The sequence below is a fragment of the Pongo pygmaeus genome, chromosome 1 (assembly GCF_028885625.2).
Source record: "Pongo pygmaeus isolate AG05252 chromosome 1, NHGRI_mPonPyg2-v2.0_pri, whole genome shotgun sequence".
In the NCBI taxonomy this organism is placed as follows: domain Eukaryota; kingdom Metazoa; phylum Chordata; class Mammalia; order Primates; family Hominidae; genus Pongo; species Pongo pygmaeus.
Window position 1 is genome coordinate 79,364,354 of NC_072373.2, and position 25,098 is coordinate 79,389,451.

The 25,098-nt window shown below is 43.7% G+C and overlaps 1 protein-coding gene across 2 annotated transcripts in view; it reads right to left on the bottom strand.

Moving 5' to 3' along the window:
• The window catches only part of PRRX1 (paired related homeobox 1), a 78,142-nt gene extending 54,086 nt beyond the window's left edge, over positions 1-24,056 (bottom strand). Inside the window, exons 1-3 of one of the 2 annotated variants that reach the window (XM_054447730.2) lie at positions 23,888-24,056; positions 23,025-23,273; positions 20,985-22,622 (exon numbers count right to left, since the gene is read on the bottom strand). In XM_054447730.2, coding sequence (XP_054303705.1) covers positions 20,985-21,225 — 241 coding nt within the window. In that variant the 5' untranslated portion in view covers positions 21,226-22,622; positions 23,025-23,273; positions 23,888-24,056. Of the gene's footprint in view, positions 1-20,984; positions 22,623-23,024; positions 23,274-23,887 lie in introns of those variants that run through there. The other variant, XM_054447760.2, reaches the window with a different exon arrangement.
• Between the last annotated feature and the right edge of the window lie 1,042 nt (positions 24,057-25,098).

The window sequence follows — 25,098 nt, forward strand, 5'->3', positions numbered from 1 at the left end:
ATCAAAATGAATACTTTTTAAACTTTCAAGTTTGGATGACAGCACTTTCATTACCAAATCATTTTCCCTCTAAATGTGTCTTGCAGATGGCGTAACAAATCCCCTAGCTTGAGTCAGCCTTCAGAGCACTGCCGGGTTGTTCCTGAGTCAGCTGCTAGCCCACACTTGAATCACCCTTTGACAAGATTTCCCAGGCTGTGGCCTCACCCACCTCACACAGTCCTTGGTGTCCTCCTGCATCAGGAGGTGAGCAAGGATAATGGGTCCAGCCACAAATGGTGTCAACTGGCTTATTCTGACCCAATTTTCTTCTCCGTTCCTTATTTCAGATCATTAATAAAGACATTAGTGAAAGCTCAAAAGAAGAGATAAACCTCAAATAAGCCCTGGTCCAAAACCAATATTTCAGCATCAGAAAAAATATTGATTAAATTTCCTGTGCCAAGAAATTAAAAAACTGGTAGGTTCTAAATTGTAATTTGGAAGTCAGATGACTTTCTTGTTCCAAGCTTCAGTTTACATGAAGTCCAGTTTTTCTTTTCAAATACTAAACTTCTCTGCATGGTCTACCTAATCAATGGCATAACTCTAGGTTTATGCTGATTATAACTTATCCTTTGCCAAATTATTTTTAAAATCATGAAAAATGTTGGAAAGCTCAAGACGCTGAGAAAAATGAAATAGTGAGGCATTTCTTAACTTTCTTCATGGTGCTGCAAACTGCAGAATGCTTAAAGTATCTGAGATTCCAAATCTTTTTTTGTGTGTGTGAGATGGAGTTTCACTCTGTTGTCCAGGCTGGAATGCAGTGGCGTGATCTTGGCTCACTGCAACCTCCGCCTCCCGGGTTCAAGTGATTCTCCTGCCTCACCCTCCTGAGTAGCTGGGATTACAGGCGTGTACCACCATGCCCAGCTAATTTTTGTATTTTTAGTACAGATGAGGTTTCATCATGTTGACCAAGCTAGTCTTGAACTCCTAACCTCTAGTGATCTACTTGCCTCGGCCTCCCAAAGTGCTGGGACTACAGGTATAAGCCATCCCGCCCGGCCGATTCCAAATCTTTAAAAGCAAGATGTATCTATACAAATAGTTTATTCTGATAGTATTCCAACTAGTTGTTTCCTATGGGTTTAAAATTCTCATAGCCTGGAATCACTTCGGGGTCATACAAAGTTCCATCTGTAAGAAACTATAAGAAAAGATCTGATTAAGTTTCTGAGATAAAATGTCTGTCTTGGAAAACAGAGGATAAGCCTGAGAAATAGGCATAGAGAATAAAAGACAGGAAGAAGTTGAGGTTGCTATTAACATTTTGAGCAGGTGCCACCTGAGAGCATGAGGGACCACTGAGTGATAGGGAAAAGAGGAGGAACAGGATCTATGACCCCAGGAGCAGACATGTTAAAATCATGCTGAATATGAACTATGTGAGGCACAATTTTAGATCCATCTCGCCAGCTGGATGATTGGCAAGAGGTCATGCCATTCACTTCTTTAATATCCTCTAAAATGCTTGGCATGATGCTGAATACAATGCATACTTGTTAACCAAAAAACTGGTGGTGGGTATAATTTTCTGATTTTAGCTCCCCTGAATTTTGGTTACTATTTCATTGTTTGCTTGGAGAAAAGACCTGACTGATTTCTGACCTTTGGCTCCATTAATGCATACACACTAAAAAGAAGAGACTAAGACCTAGGAAACACTAATAACTTCTGAAGACATTTCAGTTACACAAGTCTTCACATATCTGAATTGCAGTCTTTAGCAATGCTGCCTTCTGATGTTTTGCTAAATTACAGAGAATTTTGCAGAATTTAAAGCAGAACCCTTCCTTTCTAGGAAAATTAAAGGCAGTACCTGAATTATAGGCTCTAACCTTTCAAATAACGAAATCAAAATAAATTGCTCCTATTTCATACCCCACTGCACACAACCAACCACTCCTTCTCCCACTGCAGCTGCTTCCAGGGAGCCCACCATGGTAAGGCTTCGAAGTTTGAGAGAAAACCCAGGTATGGAAACAGAGAAAAGATGAGACCAAGAAAGATAAATGTCCTAGGTCAGTCCTCCAGGCCAGGCTGCACAGCCTCATTCATATTGTCCCCTCTTTTCCTCTTTCATTTGCTAAACTCCACTGGCTCCATCAGCCTCCTGAGCCCCTGTAGGAGGCACACTCTGGGTGGCTACCACTGCCGCTCTGTCCTAACCCATACAGCCAGTTCAAGACACCATCATCTCTCATCTGGCCTGTTGCAATAACCTCCCAACTTCTTCTCCTTCGTCCTCTAATATCCATTCTCCATAAAGCAGTCGGGTTGTTCTTTTAAAGACATAAATCACATTACAAAACTCTCCAGTTTCAATCTCTCCCCTGACTTCCCATTGTCATCACACTTAGAATAGAAACCCAGTTCCTCAGTGTGACCTACAAGTCTCTGTCACCTGGCCCCTACATACCTCTCTGACTTTATCATCTCTCAAAGTCTCATCACTTACTATCTTCCAGTCACATTGACCTTCTTTCTGTTCCTTGACCATATCAAGCTTGTTCCTTCCTCAGGGCCTTTGCACTTGCTGTTCACTTCCTCTGCCTGGAAGGCTTTTCACCCTGCTCTCTACATAGTTAGCTCTCCTTCTTTTCTTTCATATTCCTGCTCAAATAGCCTGTTTCATTTCTTTCATAAAACTTACTAATCACAATTGAATTACTTATCTAGGTGTGTGTTCATTTATTTGTTTATTGCCTCTTTTTCCCAGGAGAATATAAGGTTCAGGAGAAAAAGCAACGTGTCTATTTTATTCACTGCTGCATCCCAGAACCTAGCATAATGACTGGCACATAGTAGGTACTCAAGACATATTTGCCAAATATGTATGAAAAAAAATGAGTGAGAGAAAGAAAAAGAGATGGGCATGGAAGTCTGTTCTACAAACATAACAGATTTAAACCTAGGCCTCCAACTTTGTTATACTAACAAATCCCAGGAGATGGGGGCATGGGGTGCCCAGAGTTTATGGAGTGTTTGCCTAGATGATGATAATTCAGTACCTTATTTCCTCTTCAGCTACTGTTCTATGTGTTTATCTTCCTTATGGGGAACTCTAGAGAAGAGGAGTGAGTAGGATGTGACTGAGGCACCAAAACCTCACTGGCATTCTTAAGCCATGCAGTGTGATAATACTATCAAGGGTGACTGAGAACATGGGAGCACACAGAAGGAACATTGAATTCAGACCTTAGAGGTCAGGGGAGAAGGGGTTTGGAGAAGGCTGCCGAGAGACTAAATTCATCTAGTTCTAAATTTTGCCTAAATTTTGGTCCTATACCAGTAAAGAGAGAAGGGCCATCCCTTTCTTCCTCATTCTGAGCCACAAATCTATTTCTTCCAGGATGCAACACACTAGCTGCTTCCATTTACACTACAGTTCAACTGTATCACCCATCCACTAATCTTTTGGAGGTTTCCTAGGAACCTAATCACAAATTAAAACATTGCATTTGGACAAATGAATTTCCAGTTCCAAACAGCCAAATTAGAAACAACCGTCTGAATCTTTTAAATAAGATTATATTCTTGGCTATAAAAATTCATTTCCACAGCAACAGAGAACATAATCAGAAATGTTGAACCTGTCACCTTTTTGTCAGTATTTTACAATTCAATATTAGATTATGCAAATTAGGTGCTTGGTTCCACCTGTGAGTTAAGGTTGATACATAAATATCTGATTTAATCTTCAATAGACTTGTCAAGAAGATATTTCTATTATTCCTGTGATTAGAGCTCATAAGGGCTGGGTGGCATGTTCAAGGCCATACTTTTGGAAGGACCATGGTCAAAATCAACTCCTCACCTTCAGGAAAGTTCTCTGGCTCACCTGTTTCTTCTCTAGTACTATCTTCCAACTCACTTCTTCATTTACATTCACTGAGCCCTGTAATTGACTTCAGTTTTGCTGCTTATCTGACATCTAAATATCTAGTGCTATCAAGAGGGGTTTTTTTTTTTGTTTTTTGCAAAGATAACATTTTTTGAAGGATTATTTGCAGTTTTAATTTGTAATTCTAGCACAGTCAGGTACCACAGTTACAAGAGTTCTATGTTCCACTGAATAAATGCCACTGAAAAACCATTGAATTCAACCACTTCCTTCCAATTTTCTAACCACTGGAGAAAAAGTTAGAAGATACTGGAATACAGTAGAACAGAGGGGTCAAGACAAGTTCTGGTTTGTCAATAACTAACTTTGAGGCTTCAGGCACATTGTTCCAACTCCTCTGAGTCTCAAAGCCCTATTGGTAAGGTGGGGGTGGCAATATCTATCACTCAGCATTATTGTGAAAATTTAAACAACATAATTAGTATAAATTACCCAGCACAGTACCTGATCCATTATGGTACTCAGTACACCTTAATTTCTTCCCTTTAGCTCCCTTCTTCCATTAAGAGACCCAAAGGCACAAGTTAAGTGGAATCATTTCTGAGTCTCAAGGTTAAACACAAATAAATATGGAGACAAATCCGAAGTTTCCTCGCTCACCTAAAAACTGCCTTTGTCGTTTCATTGATACATTTTGCATACCCATGGGTTAACAGGAATAGAACCACATTTTACAGTCACATTATAGAAGTCACTCCTACATGGTTCTGGAGTTGTCTTTCTACAGAAGCAATATGCTTGCTACTCAGAAAATTGTATTTTATTTAAACCAGGAAGGCCAGCTGTCTTTGGTAACTGTTCCTCCAAAAGGAAAACTCATTGAGAAGGTGATGCAGCCGGGATAACTTTCAGGACAATCATAACCAATGCCAGCATCTGCAAGGCCTGAACTATGGGATGTTATGACACTTGGTGAATTACTTCTGACGTACTTAATTATGCAACAACAAGATTTGCAGGAGCATAACCACATAGTTCCCCTGAGTATGCTGCCAGTATGTGCCACAAATGATTAAATATAAAATAAACAAGAGCTAACTGTGAATTATGAAGTTGTAATTTCACCAACGGGGTTCCAGTGATGTCATAAACCACTAGAGCAAAATTCATGTCACCAAAGGATCCCAGATGGGCTTAGAGAACTGTAACTCAGTAGTGGTCTCTACTACAGACGTGGGTCCAGGAAACCCTTTCACCTCTGTTTTCTGCCCCTTCACATCTCTACAAGTGCCCTTCTTTCTTGTTTTCTTCCTTCAAGTTTTCTAAAATCATACTTATCCTGCTTTTCTAAATGTAGTTCCTTTTAATTCATTCATTGGTCTGTCATTCAAGGCAGATGAACAAATACATCCTTTGGACAACAATTCATAATTATATATACTTTATTAGAAAAAAAAGCCTGATATTTAATAGAAAATCCATTTAGGACAAGAGCCCTGAAACATACCTTAAAAGGGGATATTTGAGATATAACTTTAGCATATGTCAAAACTACTAGTGGAATAAATGCTGTTGTCTTTAAATGATACATTTGGAAAGGTTATGTTGAAATTTCATACACAACCTTTTCAAAAATCAGCATCTGAAAAAGGGGAAAATTAAAACTTGGCTTTATCAGACCATAAAAAAGATAAGTAAACAAAATTTCAAAGTAGAAATATTGTGCTTTATCAACTGTCTGAAAGTAAGAAAGGACTTTGTAAGAAAAGAAGATAAACTTTCATTTAAAAACATGCTTAAAACTAAAATTAAATTGCAAACGTCATCCATGGGGTAGGTTGCCACTTCTTTGACACATGTTTTTTCTTCTAGAATAAGTGCTAACAACCACATAAAATTAGTTTTAATATGTACAACCACAATTTGTCAATATATGACAAAAAATAAAATGCCTGTAATCCCAGCACTTTGGGAGGCTGAGGCGGGCAGATCACAAGGTCAGGAGATCGAGACCATCCTGGCTAACACAGTGAAACCCCGTCTCTACTAAAAATACAAAAAATTAGTCAGGCGTGGTGGAGGGTGCCTGTAGTACCAGCTACTCAGGAGGCTAAGGCAGGAGAATGGCGTGAACCTGGGAGGTGGAGCTTGCAGTGAGCCAAGATTGTGCCACTGCACTCCAGCCTGGGCGACAGAGCCAGACTCCACCTCAAAAAATAAATAAATAAATAAAACAGTTAGTCTTACTTAGAATTTTTACATCCCCTGATAGTTGCCTCACATTGTTTTTCTTGGTTTTATGTGGAGTGCTTAACAAAATGCCAGATGCCTAATAAGTGCTATATATGTGCTCTTTATTTCTCACTTGTTTGTTCACATATTTGTTTATTCAGTAACTGTTTGTTAAGCCTCCTATAATATAAAAAGCACCATGATAAGTGCTCTGAGGCTTAAACTGTTTGCCTCTGTCCTTGTCTTTAAAGCTGTATGTACTCCTTTGAAGAGATGAGACTGACACTTAAGGAGAGTTAAATAACAATGGAACACACAGGATACAGTGGATGTCATGAGGAAAATATTACTCAATACCAATTGCTATGGGAGAAAGTGGTCTAGATCAGTGTTTTCAGACTTTGTGGGATATAAAAATCATCTGGGATATTTAATATGCATATGCTTTGGAGATTCTGATTCACTGGGTATGAGTGGGGCCCTGGAATTTGCATTTTGAGAAACCTCAGTTCATTCTGATGCAAGTGAACCAGACATCACATTGAAGATATGCAGGATTAGAGTATAAGGACATTAGAGTAAGAATCTCATAATCTGTTATTTCTCTCATTCCTATTCTCTAAATTGTTAGACATGAACTGCACATATGGGAGAGACATAGACAGAAGAAGAAAAACAACGGCCAAAAGAAAATCTTCCTAGATGAGGAAGGGCTTCATGTACTCCAAAGAACAGAGACCCAGAGTTATCTACATCCCCAGTTAGAGATACTACACAATATGATAAAATATTGACAGCATTTTTAGCAAACACACACACAAACACTTTTCCATATATCAGAATGCTATTGCCAAGAGAGCTGTGCTCCTAATCTTTGCCTAACACTCACTTAGCATGTTGGGGCTGACCTGCCCCTTCTCTCTTGCATAAGGCACATGTTAAGCTACTTTCCTAGACCACAAGCACACTAGCCTTGCAATAAACTTGTCAAAGTGCCTCACCCATGGTGACCAGTTTTCTCCACATGTACCACAACTGCTAGCCTTGCTGATCTATTGCTCAAATATGCCAGAGAGATTTAATTGTTGATTGCTTGGCAAAAAAATAGAGTCCTGGATGTTTCATGATATAGAAGTGCCATCTGTATGTCTTCCAGGCTTATCAGATTTCAAAGGAAAATATGTATGAAAACAGGTCACATATCAAATGGAGGACAGAATGTTTATCTTACTCAACTGGTTTAGGAAATCTAAGTTGGCAAAAGAATGGCAACTTTATGTATAATTATAGTTAACATGGTGAGCATTATTCATGTACAAAAAATTAAGTAAACCCACAGAAATCTCAGTGGAGTAGTAAGGTAGTGCTATGTTAGAGGCACTAAATGACAGAGAGAAATTAACGTAGTCGGCCTCCAGAAATTTACTAGCTATGTCAGGTCTGGAATAAGAAACCTTAACACCTTGTGTCCCAAGCATATGTCATAGAGTCTCTATAAAATTCAGAAGCTAGAGGAAAGGGATTTGTCTTCTTCAATCACTGTAACGTCTTAAATCCCTGTAAAATCTTTAATATTGGTGCCATCCAAAAATATAAAATGATCTGTGTTATTGTTTCACGCTGAGAGAAGAAGGGTGACCTAAAGGTGATAACCATAGTCAGGAACTTCTGAGCCAAACTCCTGGCTCTTCCAGATACTCATGGTGTGGCCTTATAAGTATCACTGAAAGTTATGAGGCATCGTTTCTAATTGTAGATAGAAAACAAATAGACTCAATAAGTGACATGCTGTAAGAGTATGGCTTTTGGAATATGCAAATATTCCTAATTTCAATGGCACTAAATGGCCTCCAACATTGATTGGGAAGCCACAGTGGACATATATCCATGCCTGAAATAAGTCATACTAGTCAGAGGTACTGTGGGGTGAAAATAATGTAAGCAAAATGCCCAGTACCCTACCACCACTCCCACTGAAGGCACTCAAATAAATGCTTGCCCTAAAGGGCATTTATAACAATTTATAATAAAGCATTTATTTGATTAGGGTACTAGGCATTTTGCTTACATCATTTTATTATTCCAAATAACAAATCTGTGTGATAAATATTAATGTGCCGGTTTTATAGATGATGAAATTGAGACACAGAGATTTGTCTAAAATCAATTGGCAGGTATTAATAAATGGTGGAACCATAATTTAACACAGAATTTTCTGAATCCAACGTAAAACACATGAAGACTCCTAACGTGTCTAAATCTAAATTTAAAATATTTCACATTTTGAGATCTTGCTATAAATCCAACAAAATGCATTCTTGTTTTTTTATTGTTACTTGACAACTTAATTTAGAAAATTCTCCATTCACTCCCTTATAGTATGACAACTCACATACATTTAGCCCTTTATTTCTCAAATATTTTCACAAACACAATCTCTTTCCGACCTGCTGTGTTAGCATGAAGAAGATAGGTGCAGCAGTCACATGCCAATTTTATAATGAAGAACATGAACCAGAGGAATTTAAAAAGGTCTGTGCAGCATGGCAATATGTTATGAAATAGCATGCTAGACTCTTCATTCCTAACTCAGTATGATTTCACCAGATAATAATGCATCTAGAAGAATTTGGCTGACATCAAAGATCATGGAATATAATGAAAAATAAATAAAATGGGATCAGAGCAGCTCCAAGCCACAGTTTTTCTATCTGTAAAATGAAAATAATTACATTAGCCCTACCTTATTTGTTAAAATTGGCTTTATAGAACATAGCAGCATTTGCACATTTTCTTAAAGTTTGTGAAGCAGTTTTATGTTTTATCCCAACTTATCTTTCATATTAAGAATTTTATTAATTCTTTATGACAAAGTAAGTCATCTAAATAAACCAGCAGTCTGAGTATATTAATTCAGCTGAAATGATTATATTTCAAGGACTACATAGATTGGATATCCTGGCCTTCAAGGTAGCTCTGATTCTCCAAATCAAAAAGCCCAAAACAGTTCAGAAAACAGATATTCTCACTACCCAGAAAAAAAAGAACGTTGAGGTAAAGAAAAAAAAAGAGAGAGGGGAGATATAAATTTAAACAGCAGTCCGTATATTCTGAGTAAGAACGATCATACCAGGAAAAATTTCTTCCCTGAGGAAAGCTAAGAACAGACTGTAACAGTCAAATGTGGAGTGATATTATTTTCTATTTCTCTTGTCAGAAGGGGGATTCAGTCTTTGAAATATGGCTAGCAAAACTGCAGATTTTGGTTCCATGATTAATGAACTAAATTACATTTTATTTCTTAAATGTGTTGAGGATTCATCCTGTGGTCTTGCCCTGATCTTGAGGATTAGAACTGTTGAACAGCACATCTGGTTACAGGCCAAGAGCTCTCTGGGTGGTTCTCTTTCTTTCCTCTCTTAGAAATAGGCAACGTGGGGGAACTTCAGAAACTTTTATTAGGCAAGTGTGGTTTTTAGTTTTCAAAAATGGTGTTTACTCTCTCTCTTCTCCCTTTCTCATGAGGAGAAAGATTAATTATTAACATATATGTCATTCATAAGTTAAAATTTCTGTTCTATGGGATTTTACATCACTTGTTAATACTTTCCCTAAATAAAATATTTGTATTCATCAGGCAAATGTTTTAATGTCCACTTGCTTGGGAACAATTTTTAAATAGACTTCATAATAATAAAATATGTTGTTTCCCTGAAATTATCACATTTTAAAAAGCTGAGATGCTGTAGATGCTCATGTCTGGGTAAATGCACTATCTTCAATTTTTTATAATTGCTTCTTCCTCTGTCAAACCATACTATCATGTCCTGGAAGATGTCACTATCTTACCCATACCTCTAAAAGGTATAAAGAAATAAATGTCATTTTCCTCCTTCTTTCTTTCAAAAAGCATGTATGAGCCTTAAGACATTTAATTTTAAAAATTCAAGATTCAGGGACCAAGAGTAATAGAAAATTTCTACTTTGCTACAAAATTTTTCCCCCAAAATTTTTGGAGGAGTAGTTCTCTAACTGTGGTCTAAGAACATCCTTTAGGTATTACGCAGGCTTTTCCCATCTCAAAAGAAGACATGTGCTCATATCTAGGGAAGGTTCCCTGCTAGAACAAGCAGAAAAGGAAAAGAAGTTGTTTACTCTGAAGGACTTTACTGCTGAAAATGTACCCACTGGAACTTGAGAAAGCTGGGAATTAACTGATGCCACAGCTTTCACAATCCTTGGAGAACTGTTGTTAGTGTGGTGCATGTTTGTTTAATTTTTCTGATCAGAGCAAGTGGGTTAAATGCTTACGCAGTTTTTTAATTTTAGAGAAACACAGTCTTTGAAAATGGGGTTAAAACTTTTTCCACTGAGTAAAGACAAATCAATAATGAAGAATGTTAATGCAATATGATGCCAATTGTGTAAAAAGTTTAAAAGAAAATATTTTAACACCAAAATATTAATTGTATCTAGCTCAGACTGGTGAAAAATTGGTGTCTTGATAGTCCCGTTTCAATTTTTAAATGTACAATAATACATTTCCAAAAATGAACATGTATTACACTTTGGTATTACTCCTATAATTTAAAAAATTACTTGCCGTTAAGATTACAAAAACAGAGATGGGGAGGAGGGGAGAAAAAAAGGATTACAAAAACAGTAGAAGTATTCTGTACAAAAAAAAATTTGCTTACTGCAGCGGTGTTGTACACTGCAGAATACACCTTTTCCCCAAAAGTCTCTAAATCTTAAAAAAATCTAGATAATCATAAAACATTTAGAAAACAATTGAGCACTACTTGTGGAGCCACTGATTGTTATTTCCATAGTAAGTCTTGAGAAAAGAGATTTGTGTGGTCTGGAATAAAGTAGTCAGAGAAGGTTTCGCAAGGAGGTGTGATGGGAGCAGAATCTTGGAAGAAAGCATGGGAAGATTTGCAAAAACAAGGCACAGAGCAAGGATACTTCACATCAGAAGTCAGAGAAGCCAAAATGAGACCAGAGCACATGAAAGGAGACTAGAGCACAGGGAGTTAGTATACTAGTCTAGCTAGCATACTAGGGAACAATAGGAAAACAGTTACAATCTGTGTGTGTGTGTGTGTGTGTGTGTGTGTGTGACAGACAGAGAGAGAGAGAGAGAGAGGTATCAGGCAGGCTGCTAGAGCAGGGATGGGAAGGTAGACTATCAAGAGTGATTTTTAAAATCAAGATAAACAATTCAATTTTGATGTAAAGAATGAAAAGTGATTGTGAGTTCTAAAGAAAGAACATGACATGATTTTTTTACATGTATTTGTAGAAAAATACACTAGCATTTATCATTTGGAAATTCAACAAATATTCTTTAGGGATCTATTATATCCAGTCTTCGTAACCAACACATTAAGGACAAGCATGGATACAGAGAGTTTCCACAGGCTAGGAGGGTGGTACAGCAGTGCAGATGAGCCAGGATAGAGATTTAAATAGTAGATGAATTCAAATTATTTTAGAAGGTAAACTTGATAGGATTTGGGGATGGATGGAACAGAATCATAAAGGAAGGAGAGTCAAGGATGAGTCTGAAGTGCCTGAGTCTTGCATCCACATGTTACCATATGGGAAAACAGGGAAAGCTGTAGGAGGATCAGATTGGGGAAAGAAAGTTCGTTAGTTCCATGTTTTGTTGATGTTGAGGTCGAAGCACGTTTGTGATGTTCAAATGGAAATGTCAAATAAGTGGCTGCAGATATGGACTGCAGCTCCAATGGAGAGTCTTGAAGCTGTAAACTGGGAGTGGTTAGTATGTAGATGGTTATTAAAATGGTGGGCCTAGAAGATACGTCCTAGGCAAAAGGTATGAAATGGGAAGGGGAGGGTAAAGTGGCTAGTACTTAGGCTAGATTAGAAAGGTGTTCCACCAAGGATGGAGAGCTCATTCTCTCACTTGGTAAGCATTAACTCAACACAGGCAACAATTTAGCAACTGTCCCAGTAGTATACTACTGCTGGAATCTAGACCAGTATTTAGGGAAGCAGCACTGGTAGAAAATGGAAAGTCACAATGTACATAATTATTTAATGTTACCTCCCAGTTTGAATTAATGGTGATATGTGAAAATGCCCAGGTATAAAGGTTTACATTGAATACCTACTTCAATGGGAACTTTCAACTTCATATATTTATGAGTTAGCTGAAAATAAAACAGAATGATATCCAGTCCCCAAAACCTAAATCTCCAGGAAGTCTCTAACTTGGCTATTATAAAATGAATTAGCAGAGAAGAAAAATACATAAAGATACCAGGTATATTACATATAAGTGAGCTCAACAGTCCTCTTGTTTTCTAAGGATCCTAGAAAACAACATTTAGGAGACCTCTGTGGCCTCTAGGTGTCAATTTTCTCTGCAACACAGATTTTCGGCAAACTGTTGAAGCAGAGAGTACCAAAAAAAGGGGAGTAGACAAGGACAGGAGCCTGGGGCACTGACTCTCACCATCCTCCGGGCCCAAACCAAATCTGACAATCCCTTTGAAGACTAACACTAAATTTGTGTGGAAAATAACAATGGAAACTTGAGAAAATGTGGTTCTCTGTATATATCTGAAGTGCTGGCTAGGTCTAACACTTTGCCCATATTCAAGCTGATTGAACTTAGCACATCCTGGCTCAAATTTTGATTGAGTTGGGCTCCTCGGCCTTTAAGTTGTATATATGAATTCTCTTTGAAAAGATTTGGCATCCCCGAATATATTTAGAGGACTGGGATCACCCATCTGTTTTTATGCTTATTTATAACTACACCACTTTCCAGCACTGTGAGGTCCTTGAAAATATAATGACATGACTGATGATGAGAAATTAGGTGAATGGGGTGAATGTTCTCATTCTCAGACAAACGTTTGTGGGAAAGCAATTTCCCTTACAGTTCTGGCCTTGTGCTCCTGTTTCTAGTGAACACTCCAGCTCAGATTATCTTGGAAAGTATGTATTAACCATCATCTATGCTATGAAGACAAAATATTCATTATTCCAGTTTGTTACTCTCACCGTTGCCTTGATTTGTTGACCCCCATTGTCAGGGAGTGGTAAGAAGTCGAAAATCCCTAAATTTACAGAAGGGGTTAAAAATTTATCCTCATCTGTCCTGTGAGTCTCTTGAAACTCTTGCCCAAAAATGGAGGATCAGTGGAGGCCAGGAGTCAGATTTGCAGATTGCAAATGGCTTTAGGTACCCAAGTTGCAGGCTCACACAAGATTTGGGGCAGTTATTGTTCTTTCGTGAGGAGGAAAGGTTACCCTGATCCCAGGGCCTAAAACTCTATGGTGCCAAGTTTTCTTTTCTGTCTTAACACTCCAGGCACTGTGAGGGCTTCTGCGGCAGTTTTTCAACGTCTCACTAATACCAGCCACTTCTCCATTTCTCAGATCTGCCCTTCTTTCTTTAAAGACCTCAAGTACATATGCAGAAAAGTCCACACAGCTCCATGGGGACAAATCCTCTCCTCCGCCATGGAACCCAGGCGTCAGTCCTAGCACCCACCAATTCCATCCACGGTCATCTGGCCCCACTCCCCTCCTGCCACCCTGGAACCCCGACCACCCTCATTTGAAAGGAGAAGAGGCAGGCAGCCAATGCTCCTGCCAGCTGTCTACATGTTTCCATTAAGATGCATGTGTGTGCAGCTTATATTCCTATAGTCCCTGAAGTGTCTTCGAGCTATTATTTCCCACGTTTTGTTACTGTCTCTCCTGCAGGAACCCAGAGATTTTTGAAGGCAGGATAGGTACCAGCGCCGCCTGGGAGGAGCGCGCCCCCTTTCGGCGAAAGAGGGCAAGGAGGAATGCGTCTGGAGAGGCTTGCCGCTCATTTACCCGGAGGGAAAGCAGCGCCTGGCTTCGGTGCAGCAGAGAGGAGAACTGCGAAGATGGGGTGGGGGTGTTTGTCTCTTTGCCGAGGCAGAGACCACACCACTATAACCAAAAATACTGTGGGCTCTGTTTTCAACGTTAAAATTCTTCATTAAGTTAATTACTCTTCCACCCATTCCACACCCTCAAGCCCCAGTAAAAGTGAGATCCAAAAAGAGCCCCCTGTTCCGACTCCTATGTCAACTTTATTACTGCATCCGAGTTTCCGTGTATTCTCTCTCTGCCCGTTAAGAAAGTTTCCAATCACTTCGCAGTAACTCGGTGAAAGTAAACAAAATAGGAGTAGAACCTGCCCTTGTCCTTTCTCATAACTCGGATCTTGGGGATTCAAATTAATACATGAATTTCAGATTTATCCCTTTGTAAGAGAGCTGAGCCTGGGCGGACTCAATGATGGTAAAAATAAGCCCCAAAGTTCTCGGGAATTAGAGCTTCTTCATTACGTGGCACAGCTAAGGGACTGGGACATCCAGTACCCGACGAATGTATTCTGGGCATAACTCAGACCCTTATTCCTATATCTGAGAACCGGGGGAACAGAAGAATCCCCAAGCTGCTGGTTGTCCTCAGATTCCTCTAACTCACTTGTGCATCTGATTGATTTATTCTGACATGTTTTCTTAATTTTCTTTCATAAAATTTCCTTAACCAACCACCCTTTGTGCCTTTATTCCCCTCCCCTACGCTAACATGGCCCTAAAATCATCTTCCCAGATATTTTTTTATCAAGAAAAGTAGTCCCAAGGCAAGTGAAATATGGTATTTTTTAATCTTAAAGTTAAAAATCGATACCCCATAATTGTCTGGATGAGTACTTCCTTGAGGCTGCCGCATTAAATTAGAAAAATGACAACGGCAATCTACTAATATTTAGTCCACAGTGGAGAGGTATTACTCAAGAACATCTACACCTGAAAAACAAACCTGCCGACCCTGAACCACTAATGACTTTCTCTGCAATGTATCTCCTAACTTATTGATTTTAGAATAAACAGCATTTGGAGAAAAGGGGGGCATGGCAGCCATTTGCTCATATTATTATTGCTGTTTGAGACTGTTGGGTTTTGAGTGTTTGCCTGCTCACCAAGCCGTTTGATTTTAAAGGAATCCAAATTCTTGTGGATACATAACGTGACATATGCATCCTCTTTATTAATATATTGTTGTAAACGGAGTTAAAGGACATTCAAACAATGGGAATGGTACTCAAATAGCATCAAAGTAAACACAGAATTCGACAAAGGGCGCCCAATCAGATTACAACGGTGTGCACTCACAGGCAGTTCTCTAAATGTTTGGACACGGAGAGCTGGCCCCTTATCCAAACATTGCCTGTAATTTTTTATCTGTAGCTCTAAGGAATAATTTAAGGGTCCTGTTAATTAAACTTACAAAGGCTTGGATAGAGAATGCGAGCCCCCACGTTTTACTTTTTCCTTGAGAGGATACTCTGACCCCCAAAACACTTTCATCACCTGTAGAAAAATAAGCGAAATTCAATCCTTATCTCCGTCTCTACAAACACACTCCAGATTTCAAAAAGTTGTTCCTCGTATAACTTCTTCTAAAGGGGGGAAAAATACATTCATATTTCCAGAGCGGTTGAAAGTGGGCTCGGCCTTGGAACTGGAGGCGCGCTGGGGGTCGCAATGCAGGCACAGGCACGTACAGACCTTTGCAACAATCCCGTACCTGAGGGCCCTAGTGCTTCCGCCAAGGAGGAGGGTTTTTCAGGAGTTAGGGGTCTGCGATGGTGGTATGGTAGGCTGATGGATGGAGCGGGAAACAGTGTGTAGGAGAGGGATTGTAAAAGAAACATGCCTTTTAAAATAAAAAATCAGACTGGTCTAGGGATCGTCGTGGTTGAAAATCTACAGTTGTTATTTCTTGGAAAAGGGTCCTGGCTGGGAGAGACATTCAAAGCTGGGTCGGTGGAATAGAAAGGCATCACTGCTTCTGAATGGACTTTTTTTTTTTTTTTTTTTTTTTTTTTTTTTTTTGCTTGCAGCGGGGAGCCTGAAGGTGACATCTTGTTGGTTTGCAGATGATTTATTCGCTCGTGTTGTAAAATCTAAAATGACACTCCTGGGAAGAGGAAGGAACTATAAGGACCCGTGTGACCCATTGCTGTCTGCCTGAAACCCTGGCGCTCTGACCTGAGTGCACCGGGGTTAGGTGTCTCAGCCAAAATGCAGGACTGCACGACGTCTAACGCATGGGAGAGATGCTCTGAACCATGGGGGTGGGTATTCACTGCATTCCAGAATTGGGTGATCTGGAGGCCCGGTGAGTCCTTCGGACTTCACAGGCCTGTCTCCCCACACTTCAAATTCCAAATCGTCCTTCACCCAAAAGTGGGTAGGAGTCACTGGACTGTCAATTTCCCCAAAATTCTAAGAGAAGGAGGTCACCCGGGCCCCTACCTCTGCATGTAAAATAAACCGAAATCACCACCTCTTGGCTGGCCTTGACATTCAGCTTTGGGGACTTAGTGAGGCACTTAATCCTATGTTTCACCTCCTCTAAAGAGAAAAGTTTCCAGGCCAACCTTAAAGCTATATATTTCATTGGCTCCCCTCTTCAACGAGATAATTGAAGCTCAAATTTAGACTGCCAGCACGGGCTCCAGAGTCCCAGGATGGTGCTGCATAAGAAAATTTCTGGCGCCAGGGTTGTTGCAAACGCTGAGACTCTAGAAGTTGATATTACTGTGATGCGAATTCCAACTTGGGAGCGCCCTAGAAAATGTTCCCGCTCTCCTGGGCGTTTCTCTGGCCTAGAGAAGTTGGCTGGGCAAGGTCCCGAGAGAGTGTGGCTGGTAGACTGGGCAAGCAATTCCTTTGCGCTGCGTTTACACCTCTCCCTTTGTGACAAATCGATTTCCCGCGTCGCTGTTTTGCATTTGCATCCCGCCGCGGCCCGGGAGCCAGCTGCGCCGGGTGCACACTTAGCACCGGCTTGTGAATGTGCGCGTGTGTGCGCGCGTGTCTAATTGACTTTCCGTCTACCTTTTTATGACTACATGTGTTTCCAACAAAAGGTCTTATTAGGACAATCTGGTTTCACTAATTTAGAGGTTGGAAACGTGGAAGGCAGGCGCATTTTTTTTAAAGAGTTTGCAGAAGTTCACTTTAAGAAATGACAGCGGGATGCACTGTCCTCATTGAAGTAGGTCTGCCTATTTTTATGACCTGTTCCTCTTTCCTCTCCCTGATTACCCACGTTCTGCCACCACCCCCATTCACACTCCACAGTCTCCCATTAGCCACTGGATCCCAAACAATGTTAAAGAACTATTTCTTTGAACACTTAATGTATTTGAGCACAGAAGTTGAGAATTTACTAGTTTGGGAGACTCAGTAAAAAGGGAAAGAAAGCATTCTACAGAGAGGACAGTGTAGTGAATATCAACCAACCTGGGAGTGGGGACAGAATTGCTGATGGTGAGTGGGGTGGGGAGGGTCTGGGAGAAGCCCTCACTTTAGACAATACCTACTCCTTCTAACTATATTCGGCCCAGGTTATAGTTAGGAATTTTGCAAAATTAAGAATCTGATATTGAAGATGTAAGTGGAGTTTGTTTTGCTAATTTCAGCTGAAGAGAAAATTTAGAAAGGACAAGGACTGTTTCTATATAGCTAAAAGAGCCAAAGGCTTCTTTTTAATGTTCCCCATCTCTCTGCAGGAGACAATCGTTTCCCACTCGAGTAGACTTCCAGCGGGATACAAAGAGCGCTAGACTCCTGGTTCCATCCCTGTGTCCCTTTGTGGGTGGAGGAGAGTCTGCTCTAGCCATCCTTTCCCGAGACACTCCCCTCTTCCCTGATTTACAGTCTGAGCCTCATTGTCACTGCAAGCTGGAGGCCCAGCTGTCCTGACTTCCAAGTAGCTCACAACAGCTTTCTTGGCAACTCTTGATGGGAGCCCAAGAACTAGGGATGCTGGTAACCCTGGACGCTTGCTACCATAAGACTCATCAGGCCCTCCTATTCTCATGCCAGCGGAGAAAAGAGAGGTTGAGAAAAGTGCTTATAAAAGCAACAAACTATTCGTTAGAACACTACCCTCATCTCTCCAGGAAGCAAGGCCTGGGGTGTGTGTGTGTGTGTGTGTGTGTGTGCGTGTATGTGTTTCTCGGCTACTTTCCTAGCTCCAGGTGCCTGTCACTTCGTCCCCATCACCTCGCTCTGCCTTCTGCGGCCTCCTTCCGAAGCTGTCTCTTGATCATGCTTCCTCAGAGCATCCTCTTTCTGAGCCTCAGTTTCCTTTCTGGGTCTTCTCCCCACAAGGCCTCTCTAGTTATTGTAACTCTGAGATGAGCCCAAGTATCACGTGGGCGAGTTTCTAGAGTCTTCTCCCCTTCTCCTGGGACATACAGTCCCCAACTCCGCCCGGGATGCTGAGCTTGTCCTCGAGCGCTCCTGAGGACGCCACGTGCTCCACAGGGCCTCTGAGGTGCCAGGCTCAGGTCTCACAGAAGCCAGTCCCCAGTCCAGGGCAGCCTCCCAGCCACCGCGCGTCGCATCCGAATCTGCTCGGGGGCGCTCCATAGCTAGCTTCCTCTGGCCAGCCCGGCTCCATACCCACTCTAAGGTCACGACGAATCCCGAGCTCCCTTCTCGGGAGTGGCGTCCACTCAGAGACAAACAACGGTACAATTTGCATCCCTCTTCCCCTGCAGCATCTGAGAGCCACCACGGCTGGCTTATTCCCCAGGCTGGCCGAGGCCGCTGGCCTTGGCCCTGGTTTTCTCATCCTCCAGCCTCCTCATAGGGCAAAGCAGCATCTAGTCTCTCCTGCCCCACTCTGGTCTTCTAAGCAGAAGTTTCTTCGTGGTCCTGTTTTCTGTTGTGGGTCCAGCCTCTAGTATCCGAACAGTGGTAAACGCTGCAATTAATAAGTCGTCCTGGCAAAACAGAAACGACTGGACGTGCAGAATTGGCGAAGCTGGGGTCTACACCAAATGCTGTTCTCCCTACTTTTTTTTTGAGACGGAGTCTCACTCTGTCATCCAGGCTGGAGTGCAGTGGCACTATCTGGGCTGGCTGCAACCTCCGCTTCCCGGGTTTAAGCGATTCTCCTGCCTCAACCTGCTGAGTAACTGGGATTACAGGCGCTCGGCACTACGCCCGGCTAATTTTTGTATTTTTAGGAGAGAGGGGTTTCACCACGTTGGTCAGGCTGGTCTCGAACTCCTGACCTCGTGATCTGCCCGCCTCGGCCACCCAAAGTGCTAGGATTACAGGCATGAGCCACCACGACTGGACTCTCCCTACATTTTTCGTTTTTCATTTTCCCTGGTAAAACTTTTAAAAACAATCATAGTATTTCTCAGTGCATTTTGTTAGAACTAAGAGTGCCTATGCAAACACTTAAGTAATGCTGCGGGTGCAGCCTCTCAAGCACCCAAACCCTAAACAGAACGTCTCTGTCTCTGCGCCTAGCTCTTTATGCGGAACTTGGGGACACCTGGTTCTTCATTCCTCAGAGTTGGCCACCTTTCTCTGATGTCCAGGCCAGACTTCCTCATTCAGTTCCTGTAGCCGTCTGCTAGTGCATTGGGTGGATCCGCCCTAGGCCGCTTTTGGGTAAAAACACCCAGGGGCGCCCATGCCGGAACTAAGGAAGCAGGGTGAAGACCAGGCGCCCTGAGCACACCAGAGGCTCTCTCTGCGGCTTGCTTTAGCGTGGCCCGCGGGGCCACCACTGTGCCCGGGCCCTGTTTCCAATTGTTTCTATGTGCAGTTTGATTTGCATGTCTATTCTTTGAGAGTCTGAAATAGGCAATGTTTTGTGAAAATCATAGAATGCTGGCGGGCCCCCTGGTTCCACGATTTCCAAATTTGAAGACAAAATGGTAACCAGCAACTACTGACATAGAAAGCGACCAGCCTCATTTGAGAACTTACAGCTAAGTTCAGACTCTTGCAACCTCGAGAAGAGGGAGTATCTGTACGTATCTGGCCACATGTCACCTGGGATGAACAGGGTGACCGGTCTGTTACAGACTTGGGGACATGGGGATACAATTGCAGTCTCTTTTTAAGGCACTAGCTAAGCGAGATTTTCATGGGTCGCGAGGTTGGTTGGTGAGGATGGGGAAGGGAAACTGGACTTTTCTGGACGTTTAAGAGCCAATAGGGAGAGCTCCTCTAAGGTGACACTGGCCTCCGCACTGAAGCCCGCGCCTCCCGGATGCAGCTCGCCTGTGCGGGATCATGCGGGGCTGGATTTCAGGTTTCACCCGTAAAGGACATTCCCTTTGCTTGGCCTGAGTTTTCCCCAGTCAGCCGGGCTTTTGACTCTGCCAGTGTCAAACCCATTTGCGGTAGAGGCAACAGCAGGGGGCAGAGAGCAGCTCCAGCGTCTCGGGCCGGGCGTTCTCTCGCGGCCTCCCGGTCGCGCCCGGCCTTACGGTGCCTGCATGGAGTGTGCAGCCTGAGCAGCGCCAAGTCCTGCTCCCTGTGCCTGGTGCCCTCCCTCAAGCCGTCATACGCTGCCCGAGAGAAGCCCTTCCAACCCGACTCAGCATCTTTAACCTGCTGCTTTCCCAAACAGCGCTGGCTCTCTGAGTTTGCACGCCGCTAAGACCTTTTCCCAGCCCAGCCCCACCGCCCCGCGTGCGGGATGAACCGAGCCGGTGCCTGGCCGAAGTAAAGAGAGTCCGCCGCGGACAGAGTCTCTGCCTGAGACCGCAGGGCCTAGGAGTGTCCCCGGACCTTGGGAGCCTCTCTCCAGCGTCCTCCTTGGCTATGCCCTCGGCCGAGACCCGCTTTTCTCATCTGGTTTCCCCTCTGACTGGCCCTTCCTTTGAAGTCTGCCATCACCTCTCCTGGTCCCAGGACCTTGTCTTTCTGGCCGCGGACGGGCTCTAGCTGCCCTACACGGGTCCCCGCCCTCTGTCCCGGGCACACACCCCCGTGGGCATGCGCCCCTCACTCACTGTCCTGCTGCGGGGTGTCGCTGCCGCTGGTGAGTCCCGGCGACTCCAGCAGGCTCCGGCCAGCCTCGCCCACGTTCTCGTCCGCCTGTGCCGCCACCATGTCCCCGGCTTCCTCCAGGTCTAGCAGGTGACTGACGGAGAAGTTCTTTTTCGCCTGCAGGGTGTCGAGGTTGCCCGGGCTGTCCAAGCGGCCGCCCAGCGCCGGTTGCCGCTCCAGAACGTGCCCGTAGCTGGAGGTCATGGTCTCCCCCACCGATCCCACCCACCCCCCTCTTCCCGCTCGAATCAACACCAAACGCTGTGGGCGCGAGGGGGGAGAGGAGCCGAGTGGGGAAGAAAGAGGGGGGTAGTGGAGAGAGAGAGAGAGAGAGAGAGAGAGAGAGAGAGAGAGGAAGAGGGAGGGAAGGAGAGGAAGGCCAAAAAAAAAAAAATTGGAAAAGAGGGCGGGGGACCCCCTTCTGTAGAGCAGAGCGTTCTGCACCAGCCGCCTTCCGCAGCCTTGGTTGCTTTCCTGAGGCCAAGTCCGGCGCGGTCCAAAGAGATAATCCACACTAAAATACAATATTAAAAAGTCACCCTATGTTCAAGTCAGGAGAAAAAAATCCCTTCCAACTCTCCAAAAGTGTCCACACGCACAGACTAAAAATAATAATAAGGGGGAGAGAGGAAAGCGGAGGCCAGCAGGGCGGGGGAGTTAGGCAAACAGAAGAAGAGAGAAGGAGTGGGAGAGAAGAATCAAAGTGAATGGTTTTTTTAAAGGTTAAAAAAGTTATTCCCAGGCAAGAGTTCAAGCACCAACAGAAGAAGGCTTGTTCCAGCTTTAAAACATCTTCAAGAAAACGTGTTCCCCCCTCTCTGCACTCCTGTGGATTCTCAGGAGTGACTAAAGTTTCAGGAGGAGAGGGTGATGTCTTGCAGATGTATTAGAGAGCAGGATTCTCACTTTACTTTTTGTAAAGAGTAAAAAAAAAATAAGAAGAAGAATAAAAAAAAGGCTTCAAGAGTCCGACGGAGGGTGCTGGTGGGTTCCCCCCTTTCCCTTCTGTCTCTCCCCCTCTTCTTGCTGGGCTCCTTTTTCCTTCTCAGTTGGATCAAGAAGCTCTCTGGCACTTCAAAAGGCACAAACTGGCATGCAGAGGAGGCTTTGTAGGGAATACAAGAAAATTGGAGACCCCTGGGAGGGCAGATCTCGACTTAATAGGAGCCTGTAATTACGTGGCAAAGCCTTTGTGCCGTGCCTGACGTTTCACAGACCCCCTTTCTCCATCACAATCTCCTTCTTCCTCCTTTCCCTGGGACCAAAAAACAGTCTGATTAAGAAAACCCCCTTTGCCAACATCAGAGTTAGAGAGAAAGGGAGAGGGAGGGAGCAAGAGAGAGGGAGGGAGAGAGGGAGGGAGGAAGGGAGAGAGAGAGAGAGAACGAGAGAAGAGAAATGAGAGAGGGAAGAGAGCAAGAGAGCCCCTTTGGATTTCTAAAGGTCTAATTATCATTCCCCTGCAATAATATCACGGGGAGAAAAGACAAACTGAAACTCACAGTCACTTCAAACGTGCTGATTATTTTGCTTCGGCATTAACTCCTCCAGATTTGTTTAAGATCCTGTTGGAAAATCTCATTTGCATGTTTTGATAACAGCTGTGGGGAAATTTGGAAAAAATCCGCCACCATCACAATCAAATTTTCTTCTCCTTCTGCCTTCCCCCAAACCCCCACCCCCCCCCAAAAAAAACAATTTTCTGCTGTTCTAATAGTTTTGGGTGGAGTACAGGGAGAAAGTAAGCATATTAAGGCTATTTTTGGTTCCGTAGAGGGAGCCTATTAAATAATGTAGTAAAAATAACAAGAGGGATGATAATGGGAAGCTCTCTCACGCCTCTCGCAAGGACTAAAGGCAGACTGGGGAGATCCAGAGGGCACCGAGTTTATTTGAGGCTTTCCCCGCCATTAGGAATACCAGGGCTAGGGCAATGAGAAAAGTACGTGTTTATTAAACTGGAGGAAAGGACTCCAAATATATATTATAATCTTTCTCCCTACCCCCGCCAATTTTGTAACTTCCACGGTAAGGCCAAAGTTGCTTCCCCAGGCGAGGACGCTAAACCCAGAGGGTCCCGCTGCCCAGATTCTTTGGAGCAGGCAGGAGCACTCCCAGAGGCAGGAGTTGGGGAGGCTTCCGTGCAGTTCTGCGTCCAGCCTGGCTGTGGTGGCGGGAGGACAGAGAGCGGGGGAGGAACCCCCATCTAAGTTTGCGGATAATCCTCTGTCGTCCGTCTGCGGAGCCGTAACCTGACAGAAGACAGAGAGGTGCTGAGCAATTTTTTCATGACCTGTTGGAATTTGGTAACAGCTTTAACAGTCTCATTAGAAATGAGTTACTATATAACGACTAAGTAAAATATTAATTGCTTATTTGTGGCGTTTTATGTTCTTTAAACGCGCGCACACACACACACACACACACGCATCCGTACTCCCGCACTCCCTTGATTGCTAGACTTTTTTTTTTTTTTTTTCGTCCTATAGCCAAGAGGCTCGACTGGAGAGAAAGAAGGGTACGAGTGTGTGTAAATGGTTTCTGGGCTCCAAACGGCCATAGTTAGCCCAGAACTTCCAGCCCTGATCTGGGAAAAGAACATTTGATGCCATCAAAGGGCTGCAGATTGAAACCAGATGTGCTCGCCTCGGTTCTTTCCATGCATTTAATTAAGGAGCTGGGATGGAGGAGACTTTTTCATCATTAGCCCACCCACTCCCCCCTCCTCTCGGCGGTCCTTCGCCCTCCCCCCACTCTCCCCGCCCCCACCCCATCCCTTGGCCGCTCGAACCCCCGACCCGGAGCCCAGAGCCCTGCCAGGGCCGCACTGTGCGCCGCGCACGTCGCTCGATCTCCCCAGCGGTACCGGCTCTAAGCAGTAAATATTTGTGTGCTTCTGAGCCAGGGACGCGCGTGGGGGGTGGGAGTGCACGCGGGTGGGCCAGCGCAGAGTGGGAGCTTGTGGGTGCCTTCCTTCGGGATTTCCAACTCAGCTGCCTCCGAGAGCCTAAGCTGAGCGCCGCACGTGCTCTTGCCATCTGCTGTACTGGACGCAATCTAACAGCGCAGAGAGGTTTCCACCCGGCATCCAGTTCGATGTGGGCCGTTTTTCCCTTCCCAGCGGTTTGTCCTTGGAGCGGATCAGTCTTCCCAACACCTCCCTAGAAATAGAGCAGCTCCTTGCCTCTCCCTCCTTTCGCATTCTCTATCCTCATTTACACAGTTGCATTTTAACGTTGCTGTTTTTCCCCTACACAGACCGAATTGCCCGTCGTGACAAAGGTGTGGGTAAGGGCTGGGGACTTTTGGCACCCCCAAGACACGATGTTTCCCCTAAAGATCCAGCGTCCTCAGTCATTTAGGGGGTCAGCGTCCTCAGATCGCCCTTTCGAGGAAATTGCCTTATCCAGGTGAATGGTCAATATGGTTGGGGAACGAGGAATAGCCACAAGCAAGAGAGTTTATAGATGGGCATCCGGAGGCATACGCAGTCGTCTCCGCTGATATTCCGACGCATTCTCTAGAGGCACCGGGTGCTTCTTGAAAATCACCCACTTGTCATTCGTGTTAATATCAACCAATACCACCAATACCAACTAGGATGCTAACGGTTTCAAGAAAAACACCGCACACACTTACTAATTTATGGACTATATATATAATATTATATAATATACATAATGTATAATATGAATTTCTATGTGCAATATTTTCCCCAAATGTCTTTCGGACTGATGGCTCAAATACCCGCCAATGAGCTGGGCTTGTCAGACCTGTGCAGCGCCGCTCCTGCAGCTCTAAAAGCGCAAGGTCGGGGAGCCCACCTCTAGAAAAGGAGGTGGCCTTTGAAGAGTGAGGAACGGAGAGTGTCTTTGAGTCCTAGGAGCTGGAACTCGGGAGCACAGTCCCAGGGTATTCAGGAAAAGGGAAGAGCGGCGTCGGGGACTTAGTTGCGGTCCCCGGGGCGCAAGGGGTGGGGGCGGGGGCTCGAAGCAAGCAGCAGGGCCCTCTCCCGCCGTTCCGCAGTGCTTTTCTCAGAATCCCGCGAGGTCACCAGAGCGCGAAGGCTTGAGGGAC